A 21,768-nucleotide genomic window follows, 5' to 3' on the forward strand; every position below is an offset into this window, starting at 1 on the left:
TGTAGCCGGTCGCGTGGTGGTGACGCGGTGTCGGGAGCTGGGGCCGCGCGCTGTCCCCAGAGTGAGGGGACCCGGCGGGCAAGCGGGCGCGTGGGCCTGGCCCACGCTCCGTCCTCGGCGGTGCCTCTGCCGGCCGTCCCCTCCCCGGGGCCCCGAGAAGGCGAGCCAGGCCGCGCTCGAGGGCCCGGCGTGAGGAGGGGGCATGGCCAGCGTCCCCCAGCTGGTGGACGACCTGTGCGAGGCCCTCCTGCCGGCCGCGAAGGCTCACTATGGCCAGCGCCGCGGGAGCCGCAAGAAGGCCAAGCAGAGCCTCAAGAGGGTGGCCTACAACGTTCTGTTCACGAGCCTCTTTCAAGATGAGACCCGCAAGCTGCAGCCCGGCCTCCCGAGACTCCCGGTGAAAAACAGGATCCTCATGCTGTCCTTCGACTTGCGAGTGAGCGGCCTGGGTGCCGAGGCCGACCGCCTGGAGGAGTTGGTGGAGGAGCTGGAGGCCGCGCATCGCCGGCCGCTGGCGGAGCTGGGATCCGTGCTGGACCTGCTGGTGCGGCTGGCGGGCAGCGGGCCCCCGCGCATGCTGCGGCGCCGGCGGGACTTCTTCTTGCACAGCCGACCCGTCGGGAGAGACGTTCCCTACGGCGGCTACGACTGCGCCGACCTGAGCGGGTTGGAGGCGGACGTGCGGTCGCTCATCTCCGGAGAGGAGTATTTCTGTCGGGACCTGGTCCGGAAGACGCTGCAGGTGATGGAGGCGGCGCCGGGCACCGGCCTGCCCGCCGTCGGGCTCTTCTCGTATGGCGACCCCTGCGGGGACAGGTTTGAGAGGGACACCCGTGTCTCGCTCTTCGGAGCCCTGGTGCACAGCCGCACGGCCGACCTGGACGTCCGCCTGGACCTGCCCCCGGTGCCGGACAGCGCAGACCTCTCCGGACTGGCCATCAAGGTAGAGTGTTTGCTTCCTGCCTCCGGCTCCCCGGGCTTGGGAAGGGCCTCGTTTGACCTTCCTTCCATCGGGGCAAAGGGAAGACAGCTGGAGTCCGGGGCACTGGCGGCTGAGCCGTGGGGCGGGGCTGCCGGTGCGGACCGCCCCCCCCCCCCCCCCCGTCCCGCGCAGCCCCCGGCCACGTGCCGCTTTCCTCTTGTATTTAGTGTTCAGTCATTTCTGTTCTCGAGTTAATGTTTAAATTCAAGTTCATGAAGATGAAATAAATCTGGTTCTTCCCTGCGTTTCAAGTGTTCAGTAGCTGTAGGTGGCAAAAAACATTTGTCCGTGCTGTTCGTGCAGTGTTATATGCTTTTTTCCCGGTAAGGTGGGATTTTTCCGTTATTAAGTAAATTGTCGTTTGCCTTTGCATTTTGCGGCTTTGCTGAAAGGGTGCTTTGTCATCGTTCAGTTATTCCCTTACTGTGAGGCACTTAGATTGTTTTCAGTCATAATGCTATAGCAAACATTTTGGCGGACGTGAGTTTTTCTGTGTCTATATGAATTTTTTATGCTGGGTTCCCCAAAATGGGATTTCCATATCAAAGACATCTTGTGAAAAATGTCATTGTAAGTTATTTTGAGGCTCGTGAGCCTCAACACGCCTGTGTTGTGTGAAATTGAGAATTGGTAATGAATTAGTTTAATTCCTTAAATGATTCCCTAGGGGTGAAAACATGGTGTATTACTTATGTGCTTGAGAAAAATAGAAGAAGCGTTCTGTCGGGTCTTTCCCATAGAGTAAATGGAAGCGTCCCTGGAACTGTCATCCCACTCGGGTGAAATCTAGACACCACGTCCAGGTGAAATGTCCTTTTCCCTTGGCCTCCAGGTCCCTTTGAGCGTGGATCAGTCGGAAGATGAAGGGTTCCAATCAGCATCCAATCTGACTCCTGATTCCCAGTCTGAGCCGGGCGTGACTCCAGACATTGACTTGTGGGACGCTGTACTCACCTACGAGGCCAGCAAGCGGAGGTGCTGGGAGCAAGTTGGATGGTTCGTGAGCTTTGCCTTAAAATGCACAGTGCCCTCCCCCCCCCACCCCCTGACCCCAGGTGAACCTGGCCTTTACTCGGAGAGCCCAGGTGGTTGGGATTAGGAACCTGGAAGTTTCAGTCAAGCTGTGTACAAGTTGTCTGCACCCTAGGGGTTGAGAGAAGTGCAGGGGGAAAGGGCTCTTGGGCCTATGGAGGTTCCCACTGAACCAGTAACTTCTGCACATCACACTTTGCAGTCCGAGTGGTCAGTTGGCAACTGAGTTACATCCTGGCCACGGTGGCTCCCAGTCCGAGGTGTCAGAGGGCGGCCTGGCAGGCTGTGTGGTCAGTGCCGGGCATGGGGTGCTGACGAGGGAACGTTCTTCACATCTAGAACGACTGAGAGTGGTCCTCTCTGGTGAGAAGTTCGGTCATCGCAGTGTTTCCCTGATTGGTGCTCTTCCCGTCCACGGCCTCTGCACACAGGACCTCTCAGTCTGTAGTGTGCTGGTGTCTCGCAACCTCCCAGAGTGGGGGTAGAGGACACATTTCCCAAATGTTTGGTCATGGGATACTCTTGTTGCATCTCATCTGCGGCATTTCTGTGGGATGCCAGTTTGGGGAGCATTGAGTGAGAGAGGTGGGGTTCACAGGGAGCCGAGTGTCTTCTGGTGCAGCCTCGGCTCCTGCAGGGTCTCCCAAGGACGAGCCCGCACTCGGGGATGTTGTGTGGGCCCTGCTCCTGCTGGGATAGCTTTCCTGGCGTGGTCATCTTCCCCCACGTGGATTCCTCCAGGCAGGGCCAGCTTCCTGCTTCCCCAAGCACCGTCGGTTTTGGTGGTTGTCTTGTCTTTGAGAGGCTTCTCTGCCCTGTGACTTCCTGTTAAGTCTTCACCCTGTCTTGTGTGTACAAAGCAAATCTAATCACTCCGCTGTTTGCTCACCCCTCACAAGTCTAAACACTGGCCATCAAGCAGCTACTACTTTCTTTTGTAAATCTTCGCTAGCGCTATTTCATTTAGCAGTTCCCACTTTTCTAGGCTCAGTTTTGCAGGTCACTGTTCAGGAGACATGGTTGCTCAGCTGGTCAACATCCTCGTCCCTTTTTCTAAATGCGCTTAATCTCCTCAGTGTCCCCCGAAAGCAGAACTGACCCCACAGCTCCAGCGTGAGGAGTACCTCGCGGTGTCCCTTCCAGGAGGACGGCAGCCAGCGCGTTGGCCTGTGCCCCGCGCTCCCGCAGGAGATGCCCGGCCGCCTCGCGGCTGGGCACGGCCTGAGCTCACTCCCCCCAGGCTCTTCCACTGCCTGCTCCATCATAACCTGGTGCCCCAACCCCTGAGGCCTGTCACTCAGGTTCATTGGGAGAACTTGGGAACTCGTTGCAGTGAAATCCCAGCCGCCTGCTGGTTTCCTGCCAGGGGCTCTGACGAGCGGGCAGTGGAGGCTCCCTGCCCACCTGCAGCCCCTGGATTGTGAACTCTGCCCTCGCCTTGAGAACCCCCAGAGGGCCCCCGCCCCTGTGCTTCAGCCTGTGAGCCAGCGTCGGTCTCCCTGCTGCCAGGAGTCCTCTGCGTCTGTCGCCCTTTCTGGGGAAGTGGTTTCATTGATGTTAAAGGCCAGGTTCTCTGTGGGGACAGGTGTGAGTTTGTTTTCCTTCATGGACTCTCCTCCCTCAGCTCTGAGCCACCGAAAGGCTCGTGTGGCCACAGTGGTCGGGAGTTGACCCTGGAAGAGTGGGCAGGAGCCTAGCACTCAAGTGCGCGGTGGGATGGCGCCCGCAGCACATGCACCCCCCCGGGGACCCCCTGGAGGGCCGTTCGGAAGGACCCTGGAGCTCCGAGTCTCCTCCTTTCCTCGAGCTCTTCCTGCCCCAAGGGAGTGTGGGCTGGTGTCGTGGCCCGGCTGGGCCCCACCTGCTGATCGGGGCACTCAGGACTGGCCTGCCCGCTTCTCCTGCTCACTCAGCTGTCCTCCACTCAGCCAGCACCACTTTCCAGGGATGGAGATCAGAGGTGCGCCGCCACTCCCCCTGCCACGCCTCACGGCCTCCCCATCTGGACTGTGGACCGCCGGCCCCTGCCCTCGCCCTCCCCACACTGAGCCCCCAGCACCTGGCCCCTTTCTCTTCCTGTCTCTGGGCTTTCACACAGGCCGCTCCCTCCGCTGCTCCAGCGTGGCCTTGCTCCCGGGGCCTTCCCACCGGGACCGTGTCCTGGGCGGTGAGTCGCGCCTCCTCGTAGCTTGTGTCTGCGCACCTGCACCTGCCCCGTGAGGACAGGACTGCGCTCGTCTTGCTCTGGCCGCTGCTCTCAGACACTTGCTCGATGAGGGAAGGAGCGCATTATGGTGCAGTGTTCGTTAAAAAGCATTTTTGGTTTTAACAAGTTCTGAGATTTTTCCTGGGCTCCTTTTATTAAGAAATTACTTTTTCCAGTGGATTTTAAAAAACGATTCTTTCATACTTTCAGTAGGGGTTGATGGTTTCCAAAGGAATATTTAAGAAGTGATACTGTCTTTTTGGCCTTTTTTGAACAGTGTGACTGGGCTGGGCAGACACTGGTAGTTCCTGAACTTCCTACAGGACCCCCATAGGCAAAGACCTCAGGGGTGGACGTGTGCCCAGAGCCACGCTCTGTGAGACCCAGCCCCCCTGATTTCTCCTGGAATTGCAGGAGACTTTTTGCTCTGTACGTTCTTTGTGCTTTTCTGGGGGGAGGGGGATAAAATGCCCGTAACATAAAATTTAACATCTTAACCCTTTTTAAGTGTACGGTTCAGTGGCATTAAGGACATTCATGTGGTGTGACCATCACCACCATCCGTCTCCAGAACTTTTTCATCCTCCCAAACTGAGACTCGGTCCCCATTACACACTCACTCCCCCTCCCCCTCCCCCAGCCTCTGGCCCCCACGCTTCTCCTTTCTGTCTCTGTGGTGTGACTACTTCAGGGACCCCACAGGAGCGGGGTCACTCAGTACTTGTTCTCTCGTGAGTGGCTTGTATCACTTAGCATCACGCCCTCAGCGTTCCTCCATGTTGTAGTATCTGACACGTTGTGTCAGAATTTCCTTTCTTTTTAAGGCTGGATAACAGTTCCCTCGTGTGGACGGATCACGTCTTTATCCACTCCTCTGGCGATGGACACGTGCGCTGTTGTTAATGTTCTGCTCCGAGCTTGGGTGTTGTTTCCCACGTAGAGGCCATCGCGAGCGAGTGGTCAGCTGGAGGACCGCTGTGTGCCCGGAGGCGCTGGGCGGTGCGGGCATTTGCTGCTGCTTCTGGACCCTTTCTGCGCGGCGCTGTCTGACTGCCTGCCGCGCGCTGCTGGAGGGCTGGGGCCGTGGGGAGTCACACCTGGTCTTAGACGTTTTATGCTCTTGAACCGCTGTTTGTCCCGCCTTCTGTTCACGTCCGCTCGCTGCCCCCCTCTGTCCCCCACAGCCCGCCTGGCCACCGAGAGGAGCCCTACCTCACCGAGGCTGGAAGGGCCGCCTTTGACAGGTCCTGCCGGCTCTGCCAAGCGGGGCTGCAGGTGCTGGGCGGGGGCCTCCTGCAGGCCCCGCAGCCCGTCCTGGTGAAGGAGTGCGAGCTGGTGAAGGACGCGCTCAACATCCTGATTGGGGTCGTGTCCGCCACGTTTTCCCTCTGCCAGGTAAGGACACGCTCACACGTGACACACCTGGGCGCTGGGCGGGTGGGGCAGCGGCCACAGAGTCCAGGGTGGCGTGTGGTTGGGAAGCCGACTTGGCCTCCTGCCTGGTGATCGTCTTCTCGTTTCAGTTCTAAAAAGTATTAATTTATTAACATCCTTTTAAAAACTGAATAAAAGATGGTCTTGCCATCAGTGAAAGAAGAGAAATGTACCCGTTTCCGCAGATCCTCGAGAAGTGCCGGGGTTGGGGGGCCCTCTGAGCCTTCCCTGTCGCTCTCCTGGCCGCGGGGGGCCTGGCTCAGCTGGGCAGTCGCTGCGCTTTATCCAGCCTTTGCCTCTTGCTGGGTGTTTACTGAACAAAAGATATGTTTACGAGAATGAAGCCTTTTGTATGTGTTGTTCTGCAACTGCTTCTTTTGTCCTGTGCCCGGTCTCTGTCTTCAGTGTACTTCCCAGGGCTGTTCTCAGGTGGAGCGTGTGCTAGAAGCACATCCTGGGCTTGGCTCAGACACGCTCCAGCCGGCTCCAGGCGGTCCCGGTGCTGGTGCGGGTGCTGGTGCGGGCGCTGGGGTGCCCTCTGGGACGCTGTTCCAGACTCCGTGTTCATGGCCTCATAGTGTTCTGTTGTGTGAATGGTCCTTCTCTATGGAGTGGAATCAATCCTCTCTACCCTTTTTAAATTGTGGTAAAACAGACGTAACTTAAGATTTACCGTCTTACCCACTATTAAGTGTACCATTCAGTAGCATTAATTACATTCACAATGTTGTGTAATCATCCCACTATTTCCAAAATTTTTCATCTCCCCAAACTGAAACTCTGTCCTCGTTAAACACTGACTCCCCGTTTCCCCTCCCCCAGCCCATGGTGCCCACCTTTCTACTTCCTGTCTCTGATTTTCCTCATGAATGGAATCATACAGTGTTTGTCCTTTTGTGTCTGACTTATTTCATTCAGCATAATGTTCTCAAAGTTCATTCATGTTGTAACCAGTGTCAGAATTTCCTTCCTTTTTTTTTTTTTTTAAAGAAGGATATTTATTTTACTTTTTTTTTTTTTAAAGGAATTCCTTTATATTATTTATTTATTTATTTTTGGCTGTGTTGGGTCTTCGTTTCTATGCGAGGGCTTTCTCTAGTTGTGGCGAGCGGGGTCCACTCTTCATCGCGGTGTGCGGGCCTCTCACTGTCACGGCCTCTCTTGTTGCGGAGCACAGGCTCCAGACGCGCAGGCTCAGTAGCTGTGGCTCACGGGCCTAGTTGCTCCGCGGCATGTGGGATCTTCCCAGACCAGGGCTCGAACCCGTGTCCCCTGCATTGGCAGGCAGATTCTCAACCACTGCGCCACGAGGGAAGTCCTTTCCTTCCTTTTTTAAGGCTGAAAAGTATTCCATGCATATATAGACCACATTTTGCTATCCATTCATCAAGTTGATGGACACTTGTGTGGATTTCACCTTTTGGCTATTGTGAATAGTGCTGTGTGAACATGGGTGCACAAGAATCTGTTTGAGTCCCGGCTTTTAGTTCATTTGGATATATTCCTAGGAGTGGAATTGCTGGGTCATACAGTAATTCTATGTTTAACTTTCTGAGGAACCAACAGATTATTTTCCACCATGGCTGCACCCTTTTACACTCGCTCCAGCAGTGTCCTGGGGTTCCAGTTTTTCTGCATCCTTACCAATACTTGTTATCCCCCCACCCCTTTTTTGGTAAATAATAGCCATCCCAGTGGGTGTGAAGTGGTATCTCATTGTAGTTTAGATTTGCATTTCCATCATGACTAATGATGCTGAGCATTTATTTTTTTTAAGATTTTTTTTTTCCCTTTTTGTTTTTAATTAATTAATTAATTAAGTCTTGGCTGCGTTGGGTCTTCGTTGCTGTGCGCAGGCCTTCTCTAGTTGCGGCGAGCGGGGCTACTCTTCGTTGCGATGCACGGGCTTTTCGTTGCGGTGGCTTCTTTTGTTGTGGAGCATGGGCTCTAGGCGCACAGGCTTCAGTAGTTGTGGCACACAGACTCAGTAGTTGTGGCGCACGGGCTTCTTTGCTCTGTGGCATGTGGGATCTTCCTGGACCAGGGCTCCAACCCATGTCCCCTGCATTGGCAGGCGGATTCTTAACCACTGCCCCACCAGGGAAGTCCTGAGCAATTTTTCACGGGTATATCTTTTTTGAAGAAATGTTTATTCTAGTCCTTTGCCTTTTTTTTTGGGGGGGGGTGTTTAGAGAACAGAAATGTATTTTCCCATAGTTTTGGATGCTGGAGGTACAAGGTTAAGGTGCTTGCAGAATTAGTTTCTCCTGAGGCCTTTCTCCTTGGTTTTCAGACAGTTGCCTTCTTACTGTGTTCTCACATGTCCTTTGCCCATTTTTGAATTGGGCCGTTGAGTTGTAGGAGTTCTTTATACATTCTGGGTATTAATCCCTTATCAGATATATGATTTGCAAATATTTTGTCCCATTCTGTAGGTTGCTTTTTCACTCTCTTGATAGTATCCTTTGAAGTACAGAAGTTTTTAATTTTGATGAAGTTCAGTTTATTTATTTTCTTTCTTTCGTTGCCTGTACCTTTGGTGTCATATTTAAGAAATCACCAAATTCAAGGTCTCTATGTTTCCTTCCAAGAGTTTATTGTTTTAGCTTTTAAGTTTAGATATTTGATCTATTTTGAGTTAATTTTGTATATGGTGCAGGGGAAGGGTCCAACTCAAATCTTTTGCACGTGGATGTTCTGTTTACCGAGCACCATTTGTTGAAAAGACTGTTCTTTCCCCATTGTATGGTCTTGATATCCTTATGCATTAATTGACCATATATGTGAGTGTTTATTTTTGGACTCTGTTCTGTTCCACTGGTCTTCATGTCTGTCCTAATGTCAGTACTACACTGTTTTGTTTTTTTGGGGTGCCGTGCCGCACAGCTTGTGGGATCTCAGTTCCCTGACCAGGGATTGAACCCGGCGCAGTGCCGAGTCCTAACCACTAAGGTAGCAGGGAACTCCCCAAGTTCTACACTGTTTTGATTACTGTAACTTTGTAGGAAGTATTGACCTTGGGAGGTGTGAGTGTTTTTTAAAATTGTTGTGGTTATTCAGGGTCCCTTGCAATACCACTATGAATTTTAAGATGGTTTTTCCTATTTCTGCTAAAAACACCATTGGGATATTGATAGGGATTGCATTGAATCCATAGATCGATTTGGGTGTATTATTATTATTATTATTTTTTGGCCACACCACACAGCATGTGGGATCTTAGTTCCCTGACCAGGGATTGAACCCGTGCCCCCTGCAGTGGAAGTGCTGAGTCTTAACCACTGGACAGCCAGGGAATTCCCTGGGTGTATTATTATCCTAACATTATTAGACATTCCAGTCCATGAACATTGGATGTCTTCGCATTTATTTAGGTCTTCAATTTCTTTCAGCAATGTTTTCTAGTTTTCACTGTAACAAGTCTTTTGCCTTCTCAGTTAAATTTATCTCTTAAGTATTTTATTCTTATATTACATTTGTAAATGGAATTGTTTTCTTAGTTTCCTTTTTTTGGATTGTTCGTTGCAAGTGTATAGAAATACAACTGATTTTTGTATGTTGATTTCATATCCTGGAACTTTGCTGAATTCGTTTATTAGTTCTAACAGGTGTTTTGTAGATTCTTTAGTGTTTTCTGTATATAAGATCATGTCATCTGCAGACAGATAATTTTCTTCTTCCTTTCCAATATGGATATTAAATTTTCTTCTTCTTACCTAATTGCTCTGGCTGGGACTTCCAGTATTATGTTGAACAGAAGTGGTCAAACAGGCATCCTTGCCTTGTTCCTTATCCTAGGGGAAAAGCTTTCAGTCTTTCACCACTGAGTGTCATGGGAGTTGTGGGTTTTTCACACGTGACCTTTATCCTGTTGAGAAAGTTCCATTCTTTTCCTAGTTTACTGAGTGTTTTTATCATGAAAAAGTATTGAGTTTTGTCAGTTTTTTTTTGCATCAGCTGAGATGATCATATATAATTTTTTCCTTCGTTCTATTAATGTGGTGTATTACATTGATTTTTTAAAAATAAATTTATTCATTTATTTATTTTTGGCTACCTTGGGTCTTCATTGCTGTGTGTGGGCTTTCTCTAGCCGTGGAAAGCCGGGGGCTACTCTTCATTGCGGTGTGCGTGCTTCTCATTGCAGTGGCTTCTCTTGCTGCGGAGCATGGGCTCTAGGCACGCGGGCTTCAGTAGTTGTGGCATGCGGGCTCAGTAGTTGTGGCTCGCGGGCTCTAGAGCGCAGGCTCAGTAGTTGTGGCGCACGGGCTTAGTTGCTCTGCGGCATGTGGGATCTTCCCGGACCAGGGATCAAACCTGTGTCCCCTGCATTGGCAGGGGGATTCTTAACCACTGCACCACCAGGGAAGTCCCTACATTGATTTTTGTATGTTGAACTACCCTTGCATTCCTGAGATAAAACCCACGTGGTCATGGTGTATGATCCTTTAACATGCTGATAGATTCAGTTTGTTAATATTTTATCAAGGATTTTTGCACCTGTGTTCATAAGGGATGTTGGCCTGTAGTCTTTTCCTTGTAATGTCGTTATCTTGCTTTGGCATCAGGGCAATACTGGCCTCTTAGAATTAGGAAGTGTTCCCTCCTCTTTAATTTTTGGAAGAGTTTAAGAATAACTGGTGGTTGTTCTTTAATTGTTTGGTAGGATTTACCAGTGAAGCCATATGGTGTTGGACTTTTCATTTTTGGGTTTTTGTTGATTTCATTTTCTTCAAATTATAAAATTCACATGACGTTAACAGTTAACCATCTTAACTTGTTGGGAGGTGTTGTGCTGGTCCCAGCCTATTTTTTTTTTCAATCAATCAATTAATTAATTAATTAATTTAAGACCGCGTTGGGTCTTCATTGCTGTGTGCAGGCTTCCTCTAGTTGTGGCGATCGGGGGCTACTCTTCGTTGTGGTGCGCAGGTTTCTCATTGCGGTGGCTTCTCTCGTTGCGGAGCACGGTATTTGTGGTGCGCAGGCTCAGTAGCTCCACAGCACGTGGGATCTTCCCAGACCAGAGCTCGACGCGTGTCCCCTGCACTGGCAGGCTGATTCTTAACCACCACACCACCAGGGAAGCCCCTCTATTCCCTTTTTTATTGTTTCTCTTCTTCTGTTAGCTTTGGGTTTCATTTGCTCTTTGTCTGCTTCATTAAGGTGTACGGTGTGGGTATTTATTTGAGACCGCATTCTTGTTAATGCAGGTGCCTGCAGCTGTACGTTTTCCTGTTCACACTGCTTTCACTGCATCCCACGAGTTTGGTTGCAGTCAGCCCTCTCTTAGGTCGTTTCCGTGCTCTGCGGTTGTCAGCCATATTGTGGGGAGCATGCCATGGCAGATATTTGTGTGCCTTTTCCATTATTTCCTTGGGACAGGTGCCTGGGAGTTGAATTGCCAGATCTAACGGCAAGCACTTTCTTACAGCCTCAGCCCCAAGCAGGTGTTTGTGTGCCCTCCTCAGGTAGCTTGGAAGGCCTTCTGCCTCCTGCGCCCTCTCCTGTGTGTGTCTGGGTCGGGGCACCTGGTCTTGGGGGTGCTGTGGGCAGCGCTGTGGTTGGGTGCAGGGCTGGAATGGGATGCAGCACCACGTGGGGCTCTGGATACCCGGCCCCAGCGACCTCCCCTCTGTCCTGCGCAGCCAGCTCCGGCCTTCACAGTGAAGCAGGGCGTCCACGTCTCAGGAGCGTCCCCCGAGAGCGTCAGCGGCCTCCTCTCGGAGGTGGCCGAGTGTGGGACCCACTACGCGCGCCTGAGCCACTTCTCTCTGCAGCCTGTGCTGGACGCCTCGTGCAGTGAGGGCCTCGTGTTCCAGGTACGGCCCCGCCTCACGCTGCTGCAGGCGTGCCTGAGAGCCGTCCGCAGGTCCCGCACCAGGGCCTCTGAGCACAAACAGTGTTCTCCTCGGTGAGGTCCAAAACCCGTCAGTTACCCGTCAGGAGTGGGGTGGCTGGCGATTACGCCTTACCTGGCCCGTCACTGCACTGGAAGCCTCGGGCAGACGTGTTGGGGCCACGAGAGAGTGCGAGGCAGGTGTGGCCAGTGCTGGGGGCCCCGGGGGCAGGCCAGGCGGTGTGTGGGGGACCCATGCTGCCTGTTCCCCACTGGGTCCCTGGCGTGGGGCTGAACCAGGTCCTCTTGAAAGCCTTGTCTTTGGCCCATTCGCGGGCCACAGCCCCCAGGACAGCGGGGGCAGCTGCGTGGGAGGGGCATCCAGACTGAGAGAAGGGCGCGGGCACCGCGGCGGGGTTGCCGGGGTGACGTGATGAGGCTCAGGTTCTAGGACGGGTCCCACAGGGCTGGGAGGGCGGAAGGAAACCAAGACAGGACTGCTGTGTCGGCTCTCTGGGGTGTGAGGGCGGGACAGCCGTCTCCTTGCTGGTGGGTGCCTGACGTTTGTTCTGGAGTGTTCCACGCAGACCTCCTGGAACGGCGTGAGCTGAGCTGGGGCCGTGCTGCTGTGGTGCTGCCCAGGACACGTGTGTCCTCGAGACCCCAGTGATCTGAGCAGCCAGAGACCCTCTGAGGGCTGGCGTCTGTGCGCAGAGCCCAGCTGCTTGGGGTCCGCAGGGTCCGATTTCCTGGTGCAGCTGGCCCTGGCTGCGGGGACAGGATTTGCAGTGGCCTCGGGCTTCCGGCCAGGCTGGGTGTCTGCACGTGACCCACAGATGCCCGTTCCTTGGAGCACGGAGCCCCAGGGCTGGGGGTGGAAGCCCTGCCTTTTGCCTGCACCGGCTCGCGCTCCGGTTCTGAGCTTGGTGGCAGTGCCCCAGCGCCCGGCCGCCCTCCTCCCAGCCCCCTGCCCCCTGCCCCGCAGGCCTTCACCAGCGGCCTGAGGAGGTACCTGCAGTACTACCGGGCTTGTGTGCTCTCCACCCCGCCCACCCTGAGCCTCCTCACCATCGGCTTTCTCTTCAGGAAACTGGGCCGGCAGCTCAGGTGGGCCTCAGCACGGCAGCCTGGTAGCTGGACAGGGGCAGGTGTGGGGCTTGCTGGGTGGTGGGCAGCCATGAAAACAGCCCTCCTGGCGGGCGTCTGGACAGCCCCTTGACCCAGCTGAGTTCACGAGGTGCTGGGTGCTGTCTGTTGGCAGCCCACCATGCGGGCCCTGCCCAGGATCGGGGGCTCCTGCCTGACAGGCACACAGGGTGCCTACAGACAGACCCGGCCCCTGGCACCCAGGAGCCAGTTAGTAAACGCCAGTCCGAGGCCCGCTGGCAGGTGCCACCTGGAGAAGGCAGAGTGGGGGGCTGCGGCGGGCTGAGGGGTTCAGTGGGAGAGGAGTTCTTGCAGGCAGAGGGGAAAGAGTGTGGAGGTCCCGGGGCTGGAGATGGGAGCCTGGGGACGTCTGGAGGGTGCTGTCGGGGGCCGCGCTGCCGTGTGGAGCACGGCCTGAAGCGGGGTGTCGGGGGCGAGAGCCCCGAGGGGGACTTGGGAGCCATCCAGGGCAGAGGAGGTGGCAGCCTGGGGGAGGCGGGAGAGTGGCAGGTTTGGGGAAGGGTGGTGGACTCGGGAATTCAGTCTTGGCCAGACCTGGGAAGGAGGTGGAGATGCGTGGGGCGCCCTGGGAGGGGCCCGGCAGGAGGCTCACACCTGAGGTCCTTGAGGTGCAGGTGGTTTTAAAGCCAGACCATCTGGACAGGCAGAGGAGGGCCTGGGACGTGTTCTGCTCACCTGGTCTCACCGGCCTGTGTGTCCAGGTACCTGGCTGAGCTCTGCGGTGTCGGCACTGGACTCCTGGGCGCTGGGGGCGGAGCGCCCGGGGCTGCGTTCCCCACTGTGAGTCTGGGTTCCTGCTGGGTGTGGGCCTGGCCGGCGCCGGGGGACGGGCAGGGCTCCCCGCCTGCTGCCTGTGCCGTGTGCGCTGAGCCCTCGCCTTGCCGCCCGCAGGGGGTGAGGCTGCTCTCCTACCTGTACCAGGAGGCCCTGGATAACTGCAGCAACGAGCACTACCCGGTCCTGCTGTCCCTGCTGAAGACCAGCTGCGAGCCCTACACGCGGTGGGGGCCGCATGGGCTCGGGGTGCCTGCTCGGCGCGGGGATCAGAGATCGGGGCGGCGCGGGGAGGGCGGGATGGGGGGTTCGGACTGTGGGCTCCGGGGCGCAGCTCTCTACCCCCGTGGGTGCCACCCGCCTCACCACTGGCCCGCCCGCCCTGGCAGGTTCATCCACGACTGGGTGTACAGTGGGGTCTTCAGAGACGTTTACGGCGAGTTCATGATCCAGGTGAACCATGAGTACTTGGGCTTCAGAGGTAGGTGGTGGCCAGCTGCCGGCTGGGACCCCACACCCTCAGGCGGGTCAGGGCCGTGGTGAGACGCAGACCCGGCTGTCCCGTCCCGCACGTAGATAAGTTTTACTGGACCCACGGCTACGTGCTCATCTCCAAAGAGGTGGAGGACTGCGTCCCCGTGTTCCTGAGGCACGTTGCCCACGACGTGTACGTCTGCGGGAAGACCATCAACCTGCTGAAGCTCTGCTGCCCCCGGGTGAGGAGGGGCTGGCGCGCGCCACCTGCAGCACGCTGCCCGCCTGTTGCCTGCCAGCCCCGGCCCCCTGAGGCCTGGCCATCTGCCCTGAGCTCTGGGTCAGCTGTGTTGGACCAGGGGTCGTGGTGACCTCTCCCTCAGTTTCCCTTGAGAGTTTCACGAGCTCAGCTTCAGTTGAGTTTCTGGGCACTTGTTCACAGACGGGAGGAGAGCTGAGGGCATTTCAGAGGCCAAGGAGGCAGTGGGCTCCTCCCCCCGCCCTCCGCATTGAAAGCTGCCCCGGCAGGACAGGGGTGGGCTGCGTCGCCAGGAAGGTGGACCCAGGGAGTCGCGTGCAGGGGTCACAGGGCTTGGCTGTGCTCCATGCGGCTGAGGCTCTGTGGAAGATGGCCAGGTGGCAGTGGTCACCTGGTGGGGTGTGGACCGGCAGCCTCTGCCTGGAGGCGCTGTCTGATGTCTGAGCAGGCTGGCCAGGTGTGTGGACCTGGGGGTTCCTGGCAGTGGAAGCGCCGGGTGCAGGCCGGATCAGGGGGCCGCAGCCGGCTGAGTGCAGGGCTGAGACCAGACTGGAGCGGCCAGGACAGGCTCAGGGCTGGGTGGGAGCGGCCCATGCAGGGGAGGAGACCCATATTGGTGAGCCCCCAGGAGCAGCCTAGAGGTTGGCTGCGGGGAGGTGGGGCTCTGGGGAGGGCGGGACTACATGGTGGGCTGGGCCCTGGGGAGAGGGCTGGCGGCTGGGGCAGTCCCGTCTGAGCTGACCTTAGGAAGTGCGTGTGGGTGTGTCCGGCTCTTGGCGGCTTCTTCTGAAGTGTTACTTGTGGGAGCCAGACCTGGCTTCTGCCACAGGGCAGCCTTGGCCTGGGCGGAAGCCCACCCAGCCTGTGACGTCCCGGAGCCGTGGAGGGTGTCAGTGAGGAGTGCAGCGTCTCTGGGGAAGCAGGCTGTCCGCGTGGGTCGCCAGAAACAGGGAGGCAGAGAGGGGTGTGGGTCTGAGTGCCTCTGGGCTCATGGCAGGTCCTCCCTCCTCGGCAGCATTACCTCTGCTGCTCCGATGTCCCCGTCCCTCGCATCTCGGTGATATTCTCCCTCGAGGAGCTGAAGGACATCGAGAAGGACTGTGCCATCTACGTGGGCCGGATGGAGAGGGTGGCGCGCCACAGCTCCATCAGCAAGGAGGAGAAGGTGAGGGGGCACCTTGGGCCACGGGCCTGGCCTTGCGCCTCCCGCTCCTCCCTCCTCCCAGGGTGGGCTGGACAGTGGGCTCCCCTCCTGCTCAGGAGGGGCAGGTGTACTGGGGCCCAAGCTGTGCGCCTCCTGTGGACTGGGGAGGGGTTTGATGGAAAGTCCTTCCTGGCCTGGCACCTGGTGGGCAGCGGGGAGATGTGGGCCGGGCAGACCCCAGAGAACAAGTGGTGGGGTGGCGGGGAGCGCTGGAGGTGCAGGAGGCTGTATACCCCACTGGAGCACCCTGGCCTGGCCCTCCGTCCCTGCAGGGAAGCCCGTCCCCTTCAGGGTGGGCATCAGGCCTGGGGCCTTGGCCCCAGATTGCTCTGGGAGAGTGTGTCGACTGCCTGGGAACCAGCCTCACCACTGTGTGGGGCGGGCACCGTGCCCCCGGAGCCCAGCCGGGGTCTGAGCGGACCCCTCTCCCAGGCCGTCCCAGGGGCACGGGAGGGAGGATTAGATGCATCAATCACTGGTGGTCTTTTTCAGGAATTACGAATGGAAATTGCAAAACAAGAATTAATTGTCCAGGCCCGGGAAGCTGCGTCCAGGGTCCTGAGCGCGCTCAGCGGTGCGTGTGGCTCGGGTCCCCCTCTGTGTCGGGGGGCTGCCTGCTGGGGCTGCTCATAACGTGCCCCTTCCTCTCTCGTCGCAGATCGGCAGCTGTCTGAGCGGATGGCCTTGGATGCCCAGAAGCGAGAGCAGTTTCAGAGGCTGAAGGCGCAGTTTGTGAAGGACCGGGAGGTGAGTGGGGTTGGCCCGGGGGTGGCACAGGCTCGGGGAGTCGGCCTCACCACTGGGGCCGCCGGGGGGTGTTGTGCAGCGCCGCCGGGTGGCCAGGCAGGAGGAGCTGGATGATGACTTCAGCTACGCCCGCGAGCTCCGGGACCGGCAGAGGAGGCTGAAGGCCCTGGAGGAGCAGCTGGAGAGGAAGGCCAGGTAGGCGGCCGCGGGCGCAGTGGCCACTCCGGGTCGGCCTCCCTGGGACGAGGGCACCGCGGGGACACCGTGGCTCATTTGATCTCTGTGATGGCCCTTTACCTTTTATTTTGAAAACTTTCAGGTGTACGTTCAGGCTGGAAGAGTAGTGGTCTGAACTCAGAATGTCTTCTTGCGGTCGGTTTGTGTGGATTGGGATTCAGGATCGGTCCACACACTGTGTTCCTGTTGCCTCTCTGTCTCTTTGTTTCTTTTAAGTTAAACAGCTCCTGTTCTTCTAATTTATTCTTAAACCTGTTAGCAGCTTGACAGAGAGACAGGAATTTCTCCAGCACAGTACCTGAGAGTCTGTCTCTTGCTGGGCCGTCAGCTTGTCCCGCCCTCCCCTGCATTTCCCATAAGCTGGCAGCAGAGCTGGCATCTCGAAGGGGGGCCCTTTGTGGGAGGGGCTGTCCCTTCCTACTCATTGTCTCGGGGTCTCAGTTGTCCTGACCTTGGGGACGGTTTATGGAGCTGTGACGGAGCCAGCAAGTGATGAGTGCACGTGCCTCCGTGCTGTCTTGTGTGTACACACGTGTGTGTGTGCGCGCATGTGAGTAGATGTTATTCACCTGTTTACACGAGGAGGAAACTAGGTGTAGAGGCCGTGTCCCTGGCCTGTGGCAACCGAATTAAAAATGGCCGGTCCAGGTTTGAAACCAGTTTCCTGATGGCGAGAGGATCAAAATCGTTGGGTGTTGACATGCCAGGCCAGCTTTGAATTAAGCAAGTAAAATGTTTACACTGCACCCTGTGTACCCTTTTGCATTAACAATCAGTTCTCTGGGGTTTGCTTCAGCGGAATGGGAAGTTGCCTTTTATGCGGCTGAGGAAGCGAGGCCTTACCTCCTAGAGGGCCTGGGCAGCCCCCCGGCCCCTCGCCAGTCCCTCTGCCCCAGGCTGTGTAGGCGCTCATTCTGGTGTTCACTCAGCAGAGTGAATTCACTGGGCCTGCCCGCTGGGGGCTCCTCGTCTGGGGGCCAGAAAGACCTGCCCAGCGAGGCCCCTGCAGGTGTTGCGGCAGCAGCTGCCTGGCCGGGGAGGGCGCTGGGCGTGTGGCCTGCCCATCGGGGGCCTCTGCCATGGAGAGCATCCAGCCCACGGGGCACTGGCTGGACGGTGGGGTGCCCGTGGTGACCGGTCCCCTGTCGGTGGCTGCAGGCAGGCGCTGGTGGATCGTTACAGCCAGCTGTCCGCAGAGGCAGCTCGGCGGGAGCGGAAGGCGCTGTGGACGGTCCGGAGGCACAGATTGGCCGGCGCTCGGCTTCGGTTTCTCTTGGAAGATCAGAGACGCGTTCAGGTAGCGCTGCCGTTCACCCGGGAGCTCTTCCCCGGCCCCCCGGGGCCTCAGAAGCCCCTGAGGTCGCACGCAGACCTTCCTGTGTGCCCGCTGGAGGAGGATGAGTAAGGCTCTCATCACGTGCTCAGAAGGGTCGTGACCGGGAGAGGCCGTGCTGCCCTCAGACGACACAGGGGGTGCCGGGCGCCAGCCGGGCTGCGAGCCAAGTGCCGCGTAAGCCCCGCCGCATCGCGGTGCCCGACAGGCGCGGGCCGTGGGGCTGTGGCTTCCACCCCCACGGCTGCCGCCGCACATCCTGCTGGTTGAATTTCAGGAGCTGCTGGAAGACATGGCTGAGGGGAAGCCCCTGGAGCCGCTGGCCGTCCTCCCGGGTGCCCGCTCCCAGGTGAGTGCCCGCTCCCGGGCGAGGGGCCGGGGCAGGATCCAGGGCATGTAGGGTGGGGCTCGGAGCTGGCTGCCCCATGCCTGCCTGGCCTGTGTCCCCACTGCCCCCCTAGCGTGGGTTTTGGTGCTGGTTGCAGAACTGAACTTGGGGGACAGAGCCAGATAATGGGAGGGATCAACGCGCACTTGTGTTTCAGGCTTCCTTTCTGGGCCCTGAGCTTCCAGACGGAGGTGGCAGCTGCGATTCTGGGCGTGAGGAGCAGCACGAGGCTGCCCGGGACGGCCCCGACAGGCAGAGCGTGCCGACGCCGCAGCCCCTCGAGTCTCCAGCAGCGGGGGCCTGCGGCTCAGGGCCAGGCGCAGGCCCGCCGTCAGAGCAGGCGGAGGAGCCGGGGCCGTTCTCTGTGGGCCTCAGCATCCAAGACTTCCTGCCCGCGGCCCAGGGGGCTGAGCAGCCTGTGCTCACCAGCGCGGCCCCCATCCTGGACGAGGCGCTGCAGACCATCGGCTTGGACCTGCCTCCCCTGGCTCCGTCCGCAGCAGCGGACACGGGGCCCTCCGGGCCACAGGAGTACGATTTCAGAACCGTCCTGAGGCCGGCTGTGGCCGCCCCCGCTTCCCCAGGGGCCCTCCAGACTGCAGGAGGCAGCTTGGGCAGTGAGGGGCAGCGGCTGCGGGAGGACACTCACGTGCAGCCGGACACGTGTGTCCCAGATGGGCGGGTGGCTCTGCCTCACACGCACCCCCCCCAGCACCCCTCCCACCAGGAGGAGAGCAGCCAGGCCACGGGGCAGCTCTGTGGGCAAGTGGCAGAGCCTGGTGTTCCCACAGAGGGTTATGCTTCTGGAATGGCTCTCTCCCGGCCACGGTGGAATGTCCACGGACACGTGTCTGATGCCAGCATCAGGGTGGGGGAGAACGTGTGGGATGTGACCCCCTCCCGGCCACGGTGGAACGTCCACGGACACGTGTCTGACGCCAGCATCAGGGTGGGGGAGAACGTGTGGGATGTGACCCCCTCCCGGCCACGGTGGAACGTCCACGGACACGTGTCTCAGTCCAGTGTGATGCTGGGGGTGCTCTCAGGGGAAGCCGAGCCCAATGTGCCTGGGCCCCCCCGGGCGCCCCCTGACCATGGGTCCCAGTCAGGCCTCAGCTTGGGAGTCCAGAGCCCTGCCCGGGAACAGGAGCCACGGCTGCCTGCAGAGACGGCCTCAGGCGGCTCCGGTGCGCAAGTGGCTGGACCTGGCTCTGGCCGTGGGGAGGAGAGCAGCCTGCAGGCCGTGCTGTCTGCGGAGGCTGCACCCGCTGCTCTGGAAGATGGTATCCCTGAGGAGCCAGGTCAGTGGGGCCCCCAGGGCTGTCCTGTGACGGGGGGCGTCCGTGAGCCCAGGGGGGGCGGGGGGAGGGCGGGTGAGAAGCTGGCTGCCCTGGGGACTTGGTGGGGCGCTGCCCTGCGGCAGGTGCTGGGCCCTGATGCCCCCTCCTACCCCGTTTGTTTTGCTCAGGCCCGGGGGCGAGTGGGGACTCCCAGGATCTCTCTCCAAGTGGCCCTCCGAGCTCACAGGTCAGAGCAGACGTGGTCAGGGGTTGGGGATCGGGAGTCGGGGGAGTGTGTGCTGCTGGTGGGCCCGCTGCCCCCACCTGGCCTGTCGTGGGCAGTGAGGGCTCCGTCCTGGGACTGGGCAGCACGTGGGGGATTCCCCCCGCCCCGTCCATTCTCTTCCACACGAGGGGAACAGGCGGGTTCCTTGAGGCTGGGTTGTCTCAGGAGGGCGTGGACACCCGGAGCAGCCCAGGCCCTGGCGAGGAGGCGGCCCAGCGCTGGGACAGGGAGCAGGCCTACTTGGCGGGCCTGGCGGGGCAGTATTGCCTGGAGCAGTACCCGGACAGCTACGAGGCCATGTGTGAGTGGGCTGGCCGTGGCGGGAGGGAGCCTGGCCGGCGTGTCCCTGGTGCGGGACCGTGGTCCGTGTCACCCCTGCAGCAGAGCCTCCTGTCGCCCGTCTCCTGCACCACGGGCTTCCCCGAGCTTTCGCCGTCCCCGAGGACCCCGGGGCCCAGTCAGACGCGGACGAGAGCGCGGTGCAGCTGAGCGAGCTGCTGCCACTGCCCGTGCTCATGAAGCACTCCATCACGGCCCCGCTGGCTGCCCAGTGAGTGCCTGCCCGCCCGGCCCGCCCCGCCCGGCCCTCCTGCCCGGCCCTCCCTGCCTTGCCGGCCAGTGACGCCAGGCCCCTCCTGCCAGCGTCTCCCTGGTGAACAAGGCCGCGGTTGACTACTTCTTCGTGGAGCTGCACCTCGGGGCGCACTTCGAGGCGCTGCGGCACTTCCTGCTGATGGAGGACGGGGAGTTTGCGCAGTCCCTCAGTGACCTGCTCTTTGAGAAGGTGAGCCCCAGGTGGGGCGAGCACAGGTGGGCCTGTGGGAGGGGGTCCGGAGGCCTCGGGACACCTTGGGACACCCGTGCCCTGCTGCTGCAGCTCGGGGCGGGACAGACGCCTGGGGAGCTCCTCAGCCCGCTGGTGCTCAACTCCGTGCTGAGCAAGGCCCTGCAGTACAGCCTGCACGGCGACACCCCGCACGCCGCCAACCTCTCCTTCGCCCTCAAGTTCCTGCCTGAGACGTTTGCCCCCAATGCCCCGGACGTGCTGAGCTGTCTGGAGCTCAGGTACAAGGTGAGTAGGGCCCCCTTGTGCAGATGGGCGGGGGACGGTCCCGGGACGCAGGGCGTGCTAAGTCGGCTTCCCTGGCAGGTTGACTGGCCCCTCAACATCGTGGTCACCGAGGGCTGCTTGAGCAGGTACAGCGGCATTTTCTCCTTCCTGTTGCAGTTGAAGCTCATGATGTGGACACTCAAGGATGTCTGCTTCCACCTCAAGCGCACAGGTGAGCCTCGCAGGGCCCCGGTGTCCCCTCAGGCCATGGCTGTAGCTCAACACCCCCCCCCCCACCCCATCCCCCCTGCAGCACGGGTGAGCCACGCGGCCAGCTCGGTGCAGTTCCGCCAACTGCAGCTGTTCAAGCACGAGATGCAGCACTTTGTGAAGGTCATCCAGGGCTACATCGCCAACCAGATCCTGCATGTCACCTGGTGTGAGTTCCAGGCCAGGCTGGCCTCGGTGGGTGACCTAGAGGAGATCCAGCGTGCCCACGCCGAGTACCTGCACAAGGCTGTCTTCAGGTGAGGCGCGGGGCCGGGGCCGCGTCCCCCGGGTCGGGCGCGCTCACCGCAGCCCCCGCCTTGCTCCCCCAGGGGCCTGCTGACAGAGAAGGCGGCGCCCGTCATGAACATCATCCACAGCATCTTCAGCCTGGTCCTCAAGTTCCGCAGCCAGCTCATCTCCCAGCCCTGGGGCCCGGCCAGCGGCCCCTGCGGCCCCGAGCACCCCAGCTTCGCCCTCATGCAGCAGTCCTACAGCACCTTCAAGTACTACTCCCACTTCCTCTTCAAAGGTGACCCCTCCCCTGGGCCGGGCAGGGACAGGTGGGGCGGGGGCGGGGCTGAACTGCTCACGGACCCCCCTCCCTCCAGTGGTGAGCAAGCTGGTGAACCGCGGCTACCAGCCCCACCTGGAGGACTTCCTGCTGCGCATCAACTTCAACAACTACTACCAGGACGCCTGAGGCCTGTGTGGCGTGGCGGGTGCCTGGGCTGGAATAAAGGTGCTGCCCGCCCCACTCGTGCCTCTCTCTACCGGGCGGGGGCGGGGCCGGGGCGGGGGCAGAACG

At 58.9% G+C, this 21,768-nt stretch overlaps 1 protein-coding gene across 5 annotated transcripts; it reads left to right on the forward strand.

Moving 5' to 3' along the window:
- The first annotated feature begins 12 nt into the window (after positions 1 to 12).
- TUBGCP6 (tubulin gamma complex component 6) lies at positions 13 to 21,756 on the forward strand. 5 transcript variants are annotated; one of them, XM_057556211.1, is made up of 25 exons: positions 16 to 943; positions 1,815 to 1,978; positions 5,405 to 5,615; positions 11,303 to 11,476; positions 12,479 to 12,600; positions 13,362 to 13,440; positions 13,552 to 13,661; positions 13,824 to 13,915; positions 14,011 to 14,150; positions 15,183 to 15,332; positions 15,864 to 15,945; positions 16,030 to 16,118; positions 16,198 to 16,313; positions 17,514 to 17,652; positions 17,966 to 18,037; positions 18,234 to 19,377; positions 19,545 to 19,603; positions 19,808 to 19,943; positions 20,024 to 20,192; positions 20,285 to 20,426; positions 20,520 to 20,714; positions 20,793 to 20,925; positions 21,007 to 21,220; positions 21,293 to 21,492; positions 21,572 to 21,756. In XM_057556211.1, the coding sequence occupies exons 1-25, from the start codon at positions 203 to 205 to the stop codon at positions 21,661 to 21,663; spliced, it is 4,965 nt and encodes a 1,654-aa protein (XP_057412194.1). In that variant the 5' UTR covers positions 16 to 202; the 3' UTR covers positions 21,664 to 21,756. The 5 variants fall into 5 exon arrangements, 4 of the variants coding, with proteins under 4 accessions (XP_057412192.1, XP_057412190.1, XP_057412191.1 ...); XM_057556209.1 differs by having other exon boundaries at positions 14 to 943; positions 13,552 to 13,915; positions 20,871 to 20,925; XM_057556207.1 differs by having other exon boundaries at positions 15 to 943; positions 13,552 to 13,915.
- The last annotated feature ends 12 nt before the right edge of the window (positions 21,757 to 21,768 follow it).

This window comes from Balaenoptera acutorostrata, chromosome 11 (genome assembly GCF_949987535.1).
Source record: "Balaenoptera acutorostrata chromosome 11, mBalAcu1.1, whole genome shotgun sequence".
Taxonomy (NCBI): domain Eukaryota; kingdom Metazoa; phylum Chordata; class Mammalia; order Artiodactyla; family Balaenopteridae; genus Balaenoptera; species Balaenoptera acutorostrata.